Source organism: Phaethon lepturus, unplaced genomic scaffold (genome assembly GCF_000687285.1).
Source record: "Phaethon lepturus isolate BGI_N335 unplaced genomic scaffold, ASM68728v1 scaffold26939, whole genome shotgun sequence".
Taxonomy (NCBI): Eukaryota; Metazoa; Chordata; class Aves; order Phaethontiformes; family Phaethontidae; genus Phaethon; species Phaethon lepturus.
This window is the reverse complement of record NW_010563185.1, coordinates 795-11515: the sequence shown is the minus strand read 5'-3', so window position 1 is coordinate 11515 and position 10721 is coordinate 795. Positions and strand designations below refer to the sequence as shown.

The window sequence follows — 10721 nt, the reverse complement described above, 5'->3', positions numbered from 1 at the left end:
ACATTCCAAAAGCAAAGCTGTGGCTTTTCTGCTTGCAATTCCCTTCCAGTTTGCTCCTGGCCTCACTTGACCGGGGTTGACTCCGCTGAGGAAGGTTAGCAGCAAAGACCTGCCTGAGCTTTCAGGAGATGCCTCCATGGCTGGACGCTCTAAAACGGGCACGACTGGGTGCAGTCTCAGGCGCGCAGGACTGTTTGTGTCTGTCACTTTGTATTTCAGCCTTGGAGCGCGGAACAAAGGAATGAAGGGACGCAGGGTGGGGTGGGGGTGATCTGAGTGTGTGTGAGGGAGGGGAGGGTCTTCTTGCATTTGGTCCCAAAGCCCTGAAGCAGTCTAGTCTTGTTTTGCGGCTGCAAATAATCCTCTGGGACAGGTAGGAAGACCCATCCACACGTGGGCCGTGCTATTTGCAGCATCTCTGGACTCCAGGAGGGTTTGTGTAGGGCTTCGTTTAAAAAGTAGGTATCCGTCCAGCGGCTCTGGGTGGCTGGTGTTGGGTGAGCAGGACTTGGCCTTGGCCGGCCCGCGCGTTGCTCTTCCGCTGTTAGCGCAGGACGCGTCTTGCCGCACCTCAGATGCCGCCCGCCCGCCCTGCCCGCTCGGCGGTGAACTCGGGCATGGCACTCAGCAGGGCAGAGGTAATGAGAGCATCTCTCAGCCCCGGGAGCTGATGTTGATGGGTCTCGCATGAAATGCCTTTTTAAATGTCTCCATAGAGTTGTTCAGCCGTAGGAAAAAATGCCTTTCCAAGCGAGAAAGGCATCTGCTGGGCCGCTGCAGGGACGGCTGAGCGCCGCTGGCTCTGCAGCGCCGCGGTCCTGGGGAAGGAGGGGTGCCGGTGCGCCAGAACGCGCGTTGTCAGACCCAGATCAATAGCCGGCAGAACTGTGGGTCCATGTCATTTCCCAGCGCTTTGATCAGCCTGTTTAATAAGCCTGTGTTTGACACTAGACATCCATCCTGGGCCCTCCCAGGGGACGCCGGCAAACAGATTGCCGGTGGAGCCTGTACGTGTGCGCATCTTCCTGCGGAGTCATCGCCGTCTCCAGGCGCCCGGCGCTCTCTGGGCACTCGCCGTGGTTTGGTGAGCGCCTGACGCTGCCTGTCGGCAAAGCCCCGCGCGGGGGGGTTAGGCGAAGCCCCGGGCGAAATCCGTTCCAGCCGCACTTGTCCCTCAAACTGGGCTGAAGGGAAAACTTCAGTGAGTTGTTTGGTTTCTCCACAATCCGCAAGAAACCTGCAAGGAGAACGTCAGCCTGTTCGGCTGCATAGCAAAGCAATTATCCTGCCTGGAGAAGGTGCCGCCCGCTTCCTCGTTAGGTGTCGCATGTCTGATGAGGCCGTTCTCCTGAAGGCCGGGTGGGGATGGTCTCTGCCTTAAAGTATATTGCCTGAGGCGTTCTACAGCCCATCCTTCCATCCAGCCCATTGATTAACCATGGTGGCTGGACCGATGAGCACGCTGGAGAGAAGGAGGGGGGACTGGTGCGCTGAGCTTGCAGAGAGACCCCACGTCCGGCGCGCTGTCGGCAGCGCTCTCCCCAGCGACACCGCGATAGCCCGCGCTCTGTCGAGGCTCGGCTGGGGCTGCTGGCCCCATAGGCAAACTGGTCACCTGAAACGGTTTCAGAGCCGTTTGGCCGGGGCAGCACTGCCAGACGCATCGCTGTGCGGTGTACAGCCACGCTGACCTTCAAGCTGTTAAACCACAGACGAGCTGTTTACTCCCACAGGCTTAACTGGAGCATCTCTGTACGAACGGGCTCTTGGCAGCTCCTGGTCCGTGCGGTTACCGCCATGCCATCAGCCGGTCACTCCTCTGCTGGGAAAGTCACCGCTCTGGTAACGGCGATCGTGCCGGCACAGACCTGGAAGCAGGGTGCAACCTCGGTGCACGCTGAGGTTTTCCAGCATTAGCATCGATTTGTTTGCATTCAGGGTATCGTGTAGCAGAGCCGGATCCTGGCGCGTCCAGAGCAAAGGCCTTGCGAGCACAGCGGTCCGAGCCCTTTCTCCTCCTCTGTTTTTATGAATGAGCAAAGTGCTCCAAGAAATCCTAATCCAGGCTGCTAGCTTGGCACGTCAGTGCAGACTGCTTGCTGTCCGTGGCACAGAGCTGCACGTTCCCGTTTCATCGCCAATCTAGTAAAGTCTCTTTAGGCTGTTGGTTGGTCAGATAAGTGAGTACAAGACAAGTTATTCTGCCTGACTAGTCCCTCTCAGGTGATTTCAGGGAGACCCTGGATCTACTTTAGCAGGCACAAGTTAACTCTCCTTTGAAGTACGTACATCTTCGCACATCCACGGTTCATGTTAACTTCCATCAAGCTAGTCTTTTTGTTCAGGTTAGCTGAACTTCTAATAGACTTCACCGACTTCAATTGTTTTTCTTCTGTTTTGCAAAAATAAAATTGTACCTCTCTACAGTCAGCAGAACTGACGACTCTGCAGACAGAAAAGCTGTACCGCTGGCTGCTGCGTTGTGTCAAAAGACATCTGGGTTCCCTAATCTCCTGTCTGCTTAGGCAGAAGTAGAACGCGGCACTGGTTTCCTCTCGGGAAACGTTTCTGCTGTGGAGCAGGGCCATGGACGCAGCAGGAGACCGGCCGCTGTGACGTGAGCTCCGAGTTCTCCTGCTGCTTCGGTAACGACTTTGCTCCGTTGCAGCTGCCGTGGAAGCCTGTGTCTTGTACGGCTTGAAGCGGAGGGCGGCAGGATTCCTGCGCAGCAACAAGATAGCAGCGCTGTTTATGAAGGTCGGAAAGAGCTTTCCTCTGGCAGAGGAGCTTTGCAAGAAGGTGCAAGACCTGGAGCAGCTTATCGAGAACGCGTAAGGCACCAGCATTGCTGTTGTCCCCCAGGTTGCTTGTGTTTTGGTGTGGGTGTGTGGTTTGGGTATGGCCGTGGATCGCAGTGTCCAGCTGGAGCCTCTGCAGGAGGAACTGCTCTTGCAGTGGAGCTGAGTCCTGCCCTGGGCTTTTGATATCTTGGCCGAACAGGTTGCTTTTCTAGGAGACTGTGAATTGCAGTTGTGATTTAAGCTGGAATGGACAAGTTCTTAGGTCCTCTGCCCCTTGTCTCACGCTTCAGGGGCAGCTAAGCATGTGTGCTCCTGAACTGCCACAGTTTATGGAGCAGTGCACTAAGCCAACTGGAACCAAATTCGGTCTGCCTCAATGTGCAGGGCTTGAACCTGCAGTAATTCAACTTCTGCTTGAGAGTGGCTTAGTCATCCTTGGACAGGAACCAGGGAGACGGATGGTGCCGCTACCTGGGGGCAGGAATCTTTATGCTGTCCTAAGATATGCCTCTTTGCTTGCAAACTGGTGTCCTCGGGCACCAGTGGAAAAGGTGTGTGGGTTGGAGGACTCTGCTGAGGCAGAGGCTTCTTCTAGGGTGCCTTTGTAGCGGGAAACCCATGTACTGAAGTCAGTTTTCAAATGCAGATGTGGGCCTTCTGGAGCGGGGGGTGGAATAGATGAAGGGAGCAGTCTCCAGAGCTCTGTCCCCACGCGGTTCCCTGGGCATCCCCCAGCCACCGCAGTCAGCACCACTGAAAGCCCCACGAGGTGCCGTGAGTGCCCTGGGCTCCTGCCACGCTCAGCGATGAGCCAGGGGTGTTGTTGTCTTTTCCTTGTACCTCTAAAGACGAAATCAAGTCCAGGGCATCCCGGAGAACGTGCGCAAGATGCCGAAGCTGCCCAACCTGTCTCCCCAAGCCATCAAGCACCTCTGGATCCGCACAGCCCTCTTTGAAAAGGTCTTGGATAAAATCGTGCATTACTTGGTAGAAAACAGCAGGTGAGTGCTGGCACAGGCCAACCAATTCCCCGTCCCAACTCACTACCAGCATCCGCCCCTTCCAGTGGTCCTGGAGGTGTTGCTGGCTGAGCTGTGTCCGAGCGGGCCAGAGAAGTCCCTGGATGGGACAGGCCAGTTGCGTTGCTCTGGCACAGGCACTCTGACCGATTCCCTGCTGCTGGTGGCCACTGTACGCTCTCTAAAATAAAGACAGGCCACACTTGCTCCGCCGACAGCTGGGTTGTTGGGGACCGCATCGTCCCTGTCTTCTGAAAACTGCGTGCTGAGGTGTCCTGTCCCGGGGAGGTGTCATCTCCAGTCCTCGGGATGTTTTGTTAGGAGGTGGTGGTGCCGGCAATGTGCTGCGGGAGGGCGTCTGTTCCCCGCAAATTGCACGGCTAGCAGCAACAGCCCGTTCAGGGTGGCTTGCCCTCTCGCTGACAAGGAGTGATACAGAAAGGGGAGGGCATGTCAGTGATTTAAAAGCACTGTCTCTATCATTTTGCAGTCCCAGGCGCTGAATTGCCACAGCGTTCTGCTCTCTTTTGTTTCTTCTAGTAAGTACTATGAGAAAGAAGCGCTCCTGATGGATCCTGTGGATGGGCCAATTCTTGCGTCTTTACTGGGTAACGCTTTCCTCTTACCCCACTTTGACAGCTTGCTTTCCAAACCTGTGTTCCCAGTTCTGTGATCTGGGATGTGAAATGCAGTTGTTTTCTAGTAGGAACTTCAGAAAACTTCGCAGCCCTGGACAGGTAGCCCTGTGGAGCCCTGATAAAGCCCGCAGGATGCGCAGCCGCTGAGCAGTGCGTGGAGGTGGAGAGCTGCAAGGCTGAGCTCGAGGGCTCGCTTCGCTCGCGCAGGCTTCAGTAATGCTGACGGGCATAAAGCAGGGCTGAGGCCGGCGCCCGGGAGCGGCGCGGTGCTGCGCCGCAGGGCTCGGCGCGGACGTGCCCGGTCAGGCAGGGGTTATTGCTCGCTGCCAGGGCCGGCTGACCCCTCTGAATTCTTTGCTGCTGTCACACACTGCAGCGACGTATGCTGAGCCTGCTGCCTGCCGTCCCACCGCCCCCGCTCTGAGGTGCTGGGCTCCGAGAGGTGACCGCGGTCGCTGGAGCAGCACCGACGACTTCCTAATGTTTGTGATTGTCTTCTCTGCGCAGTGGGGCCCTGTGCACTAGAGTACACGAAGATGAAGACTGCTGATCACTTCTGGACAGACCCCTCCGCTGACGAGCTGGTTCAGAGGCACCGGATCCACAGCTCGCACTGTCGCCAGGACTCGCCCACCAAGCGCCCGGCGCTCTGCGTGAGTGGGGGGACGGCAGGCTGGGAGGGAGAGCCAGGGCTTGAGGCTCCGTCTGTTTGGAAGGGGCTGTGAAGCCCTCCGATGAGAGAAGGTAGAAAAGTGCCGTTACCTGAAGTCTTCAAGCCAGAAGTGCTGGGGACAGGGGCCGTGGAGACTGCAGGCGTGCTGCAGCAGAGCGGCACCGCATCGCGGGGCTCTGCCCTTTTAGAACATCATGTATGAACAAAAAGCAAAGGCAGCTGGAATCTGCTCTGTTCATTGCAAACAAAGCACGCTCCTGGGGCTTCTCGAAGTACAGAATCGCGCTTGGCCGGAGCCAGGAGTCCTCTTAGGGGACACAAAGGGAAATATTTGTAGTAGTGACTTTCTTAAGTGTGTAAGTGAGGAGGAAATGACCTTTCAAGAGAAGCTTTTTGAAAGCAGGAGGTGTCTGTGCTCACCAGATTCAGAAGAGGCATTCGAGTGGCAGTATGGATGACCGGCCATCGCTGTCTGCCAGGGACTACGTGGAGTCGCTGCACCAGAATTCCCGAGCCACGCTCCTCTACGGCAAGAACAATGTCCTGGTGCAGCCAGTAAGTACCTGCTGGGGCATCTGGGCTTCAAAATGCTGCTCTGCTCCCCGCCAGGGAATTTTGGCCCTAGTTGCTCTTTGATGGAGAAAAGGACAGGCTCATTTTTCATCTGGGAAGGCAGTGACTGGACTGTGTTTGAGGCCCTGGTGATACGGATACTCCAAGAGCTCCGCTTCTGAGTAGAAACCGGCTCCTCTCCCTGCCTTCTCTTGACCACGCGCCACAGAACCCTCCTCCTGTCCCTTTCTGCTTACTGTAGTCAAATAAATGAAGTGCAAACTGCTTAGGTGGAGCTGTTAAGCGCCTCAGCCGGGCAGCTGCTCTTTTCCAGGCTGGTGAGGGGTCCTGTTGTCTCTGCTGGGGGGTTTGCAGGGCCAGGGCAGTCTCTGCTGCGGGGCCGCTGTGGCTTTCTCGCTGTGGGCGAGAGGACGGGCTCAGGGGCAGCAGGCAGGGCTGTGTTACGGTCCAGGACTGTGCTCCAGGGCATGGCTCAGCCTCGGGTAGCCTGAGGCAGTGCTTCATGCTTCTGGTGTCTTCCAGGCTGTTCTCGCCAGCTCACTCTCTCCCTGCATTCCTCTCCTCAAGCGAGATGACATGGAGGCCATCCCGGGATATCTGTCCCTTCACCAGACTGCCGACATCATGGCGCTGAAGTGGACTCCCAACCAGCTGATGAACGGCTCCGTGGGGGATCTGGACTACGAGAAGAGGTGACTGACTCCGAGTGTGCCCTAGTGCGGGGCAGAGGGGAGGCAAGTGTTCCCCAGGTTCAGAGTGTGGATCCGGTGTCCAAGGCCATCAGTGAGTTTTCCCACTGACTGCAGAGCGAAATGATTATCCTCGAGTCTGTAGCAGGGGAGGGACGGGGAAGGAGAGGTGGGCTGCGGGAGGTGCGGCGGGATGCTGTGCTATTGCCCGTCTCCGCTGGGAAGCGTTCGGCAAGGGAACCGGGGGTGCTTGTTCGGAAAGTAGCGAAGTGGTTTCATTATTGCCCTCAGGGATTTTCTCAGGAGAATGCCCTCTCTACACACTACCCAGTGCTTTCGGGTTTATCATGCTTATTTTAATCTGGGGAACTGAGGAACCCATACACACCAGAAGAGTGTCAGCAGAGAGGGGGAACGCGAGCGGTTCCCAGATAACCGTACCTTGGTAGCAGAGCGCCTGCCATTTTGTAGTGCTGTTTGGGTACAGCCTGCAGCTGAGCCGACGTGCAGGTATTTAAAGTCCCTCAGATTTAAGGGAGTCCCTGGAGCGTGTTCCTCAGGGGCCCGAAGCCTGCTGAGTTTGCTTGGCAGGGTGTGCTGCCGTGCCCTTTTGCCTGGGATTGCCTTGCGGACTACTGGCATTTCTCTTGATAGCTGCCGTCCTTTTAACAAAGTACAGAATCACGCCAGGTCCCAAGTTGCCCGAGAAACAAAACGAAGCAAACAAAATCCCCTTCCACCAGCAAATGCTCCAGGAAAGCTGGAGTGTTCAGGACGCTGATTCTTTGACCTAGAGTAAAGATCATCTTCAGCAAAACTTGTTCTCAGTTTTGTTTATTCTCAGTTGTAGTTTTCTTGGGTTTTGTTTACCTGTGTTCTTTTCGTCTCCCCTTTCTTCTTGGCCCCTGGGCCATTCCCTTATGCCTGGTACCCTCCCCCTAAAATTCTATTTTCATCTCTACGCTACTTTTCTGAGTTCTTGACTTGGGCATCAGCCTAAGCTCTAAAACTTCCCAGTGTCAAGACGTGACCAAGGAAGAGAGGAGTCAGATGCCAAAGTAAGTATGAATATACAAGGAGAATATACTTATGCACCCCTCCCCGTCCTTAACTGTCTTCATAAGCTGTTTTATAAAGCTTTTATTTTAAGCGCTATTTTTGAGAAGTGGCAGACAACACTGCTCAGATTCGGGAAATTTGCTTTGTTGCAAAGAAGTGGGATGTTACTAAATGCTGACACCCTCACAGAGTGGTGCTCTCGCTCGGCTCTCCACAGAAACGAAACCCCGCGTGAGGCCGCGTCTCTCCTGGTGAGATCCCCTTCCCCGCCTTCCTCCTGCATCTCCCTGGCCCTCTGCCCTGCCTGCTGACCAGCAGCTCTCCCGGCGTTTCCTAGATTTGCGCAGTCACCTGGAGGTGCCTGTGCCGAGGGAGCGCGGATCTCAAGCAGAAGCATCCGGGACCAAATCTATTTTCAGCTTTGAAAAAACCCCACGAATTGCGAGGGTTTCTTTTCCCCCTCCCCTGGGGACAGGAGCTCAGCAGAGCAGCAGCCCAGGCTCGCGCTGCAACTTCCCTTGGGGCGCTGGGGCTGCTCCTGCCATGTGGGCGCTGGCTCCTGCCATGTTCATGGGGTTCTCCCAGCACCCCAGCAGGGCGAGGACTCCTTTCCGGGGTGCCCAGGGGAGACTGCTCAGCTCTGCAGGGCTCCGCGTCCCTCCTGCTATTGCCAGCATCCACAGGCACGTTGTCCGTGTCTGGGAACGATGTGAGGATAGAGAAACAGCCCGGGGCAGGCGGGGCTGGGCTCGCCCTGATCGAGCTGTAGTGGCAGGGACAGTTACTGGTTCTGGAGGGACGTTGTCACTGGCCCCGTGGCACTCAGTGACTGACTTCGTGGCAGTCGCGCTGCTGCTGGGACCTCATCCTCTCTGCAGCTTCCCCTGGCGCCAGGGTAGCTGGAGGCAGGATCTGGAGCTGAAGTGAACAGAAGCAGAGCCTCTTGCATCCCTGAAGCTCACTGCTTCCTCTCTGTCTCTGTTCCAGCGTGTACTGGGACTACGCCATGACTATTCGCCTGGAGGAGATCGTCTATTTGCACTGTCACCAGCAAGGTAAGGCCAGAGTGAGGGGCTGCTGGAGGGTGTCATCACCCTGACCTTTGCTTCGTTCGATCTTTGGGGAGTGCCCGTGTTGGGAGGGTTTTGATTCAGCTCCAGGGCAGATGTCCAGAGCTCTGGGTGGTCACTCCTATGTGAGTGCTTCTAGGAAAACCTTTAAGCCAGCTCCCGGCTGTGGTGCTTGGCTGGGGAGCGCTCCCTGCAGAGCGGTGCTCTGTGGTTTTCGTGGGCGCGATCTCCCAGGCGAGCCTTCTCCAGGACCCCAGGCTTGTAACAGACTCGGGGAAGAATCCAAACAAGGAAGAAATCCTTTGTTTTGCACACCAAAAAGACAATTCCCTGAGCTTTCTTGCCTGTCCTCTGCATTTTTGACTGATAAGGTTTCCCTCATTCATCTGTGTGTCTTCTCTCTGCTGTCACTGCTGCTAATAGTAGACAGCGGTGGAACGGTTGTGTTGGTGAGCCAGGATGGGATTCAGAGGCCCCCGCTGCGGTTCCCCAGGGGAGGGCACTTACTGCAGTTCCTGTCGTGCCTGGAGAACGGCCTCCTGCCCCATGGCCAGCTGGATCCACCCCTCTGGTCGCAGCGAGGAAAGGTAGGCACCCCAAAACTGGGCTTGTTCCTGAGCCCACAGCGCTGCGGGTCCTTGCTGGTGTTCCCTTGTGGGGTGTCTCAGAGCAGAGCTGATGGGGGGAACCCTGCCTGACATTAGGGGCTGCTGCATTTTAAACAATCCCTCTCCTGAAACTAAGAAGGGAGGTGGGCTTGAAATATGGCAGTTTGGTTTAGCTCATGGCCTTGACCAGCTAAACAGACCCTTCTGGGCAAAGCAAGGGAGGTGGTATGGGGGTGCTGGCATGGTGGGTTCGGTTCTCACGGACCTGGCCGTGCTGCGTGGGTTATACGTACCCTGTGCGCAAACAGGGCTACGTACTCGCCCCGTAATCGGAAGCGTGACCCAAAGGCTGCTCCAGCACAGGGAACATGCGAGCATCATCCGGGCTGACGAAGCACGTGTTCTTGTTAGGCAGGAGTTCGGCAAGCAAGGCAGCGGCCATGCCGGCCTGCGTGGTCGAGCGCGGGGCGGCTTGTGAACGCGTTTTGTTCACCTAGGGGAAGGTGTTTCCCAGGCTGAGGAAGCGAAGTCCCCAGGGCTCCTCCGAGTCTGCATCCGACAAGGAAGAGGAGGAAGCCACCGATTATGTTTTCAGGATCATCTACCCAGGGACACAGTCTGAATTCGGTGAGTGCGTTGGCAGAGTGTTTCAGGTGGGTTATCACGGGGTGTTTGGGCACCTGGGGACGCAGCACTGACAGGCACGTGGCAATTCGTGCCAGGAAATGGTTCCAGAGACCCATGGGCTTTGCTTGTAACAGTACTGCCTTTTATTCAGCCTCAGGTATGGGTTGGGGGTTTATTTTTTTTATTTTAACTTTTCACTTGCTACTGAGTCCTTCATTTCTGCAGCTGCACAACAGGCCATGACTGCCTTAATGGTTGGAAAAAAATTCTTGCACGTAATTTCAGTAGTAAAGTTTACTTTGGTCATGTTCCTTGGGGGTCCCTTTTTACCATCGCAAGCCTCCAGGGCTGATTCTTCTCTCGCTATTGCCAGGCCAAGTCAGCAAGTGCTGCATTAAATCCAGCCGTGTTCCTTCAGCGTTGCTTCTGCAGCACAAAGGAGACGTTACAGCACCCTTTTCTGTGTACTGCCAGGTTTGACCCATGTGGCTTCACTCCCTAGCTCGCAGGGCAAGGGGGAGGGTGCTGCTGGATTCACCAAACCAGAAATCTCTCTTGGTGTCTGGTTGTGAATGATCTGAACAATGTGCTTGGCTGAAGTGACTGTTCGTTTGTCCTCACTCTTCTGTGGGACACTAAGCACAACTTTTTGACGTCTGGGAACATTGTAGATGACTTTATAAGGGGGAAACCAAGAGTGCAATAGAAGACTTGTGCTTTTAAAAAACTGAAATTTGATCAACAGCTTGCTCCTGTATTTTTGAGGCTAGAAGGGGGCAATCGCATTTCCTGTGACTCCTCCGTAACATCAGTTAAGATTATGCTTAGTTCTCCCTGCCTTTAGATGACTAACGCAATTCAGTGAGTCAGATAAAAATCTGATTGAAGCTAAAATAGCAGATAGAGATGCTCCTTTCTGTAGCTTCCTTTTGATCTACTCCTTAAAATTCCATGCTGGGGGCCA

At 55.5% G+C, this 10721-nt stretch overlaps 1 protein-coding gene across 1 annotated transcript; it reads left to right on the top strand.

Moving 5' to 3' along the window:
- Nucleotides 1–575: 575 nt before the first annotated feature.
- Nucleotides 576–9783, top strand: LOC104615826 (small G protein signaling modulator 1-like; the record flags this gene model as incomplete). Its single annotated transcript, XM_010294514.1, has 11 exons — nt 576–638; nt 952–1084; nt 2669–2831; nt 3650–3802; nt 4361–4428; nt 4966–5111; nt 5555–5686; nt 6272–6396; nt 8440–8507; nt 8946–9109; nt 9628–9783. Coding segments are annotated over exons 1-11 (1371 nt in total), but the record flags the coding sequence as incomplete, so codon positions are not given.
- Nucleotides 9784–10721: the final 938 nt, after the last annotated feature.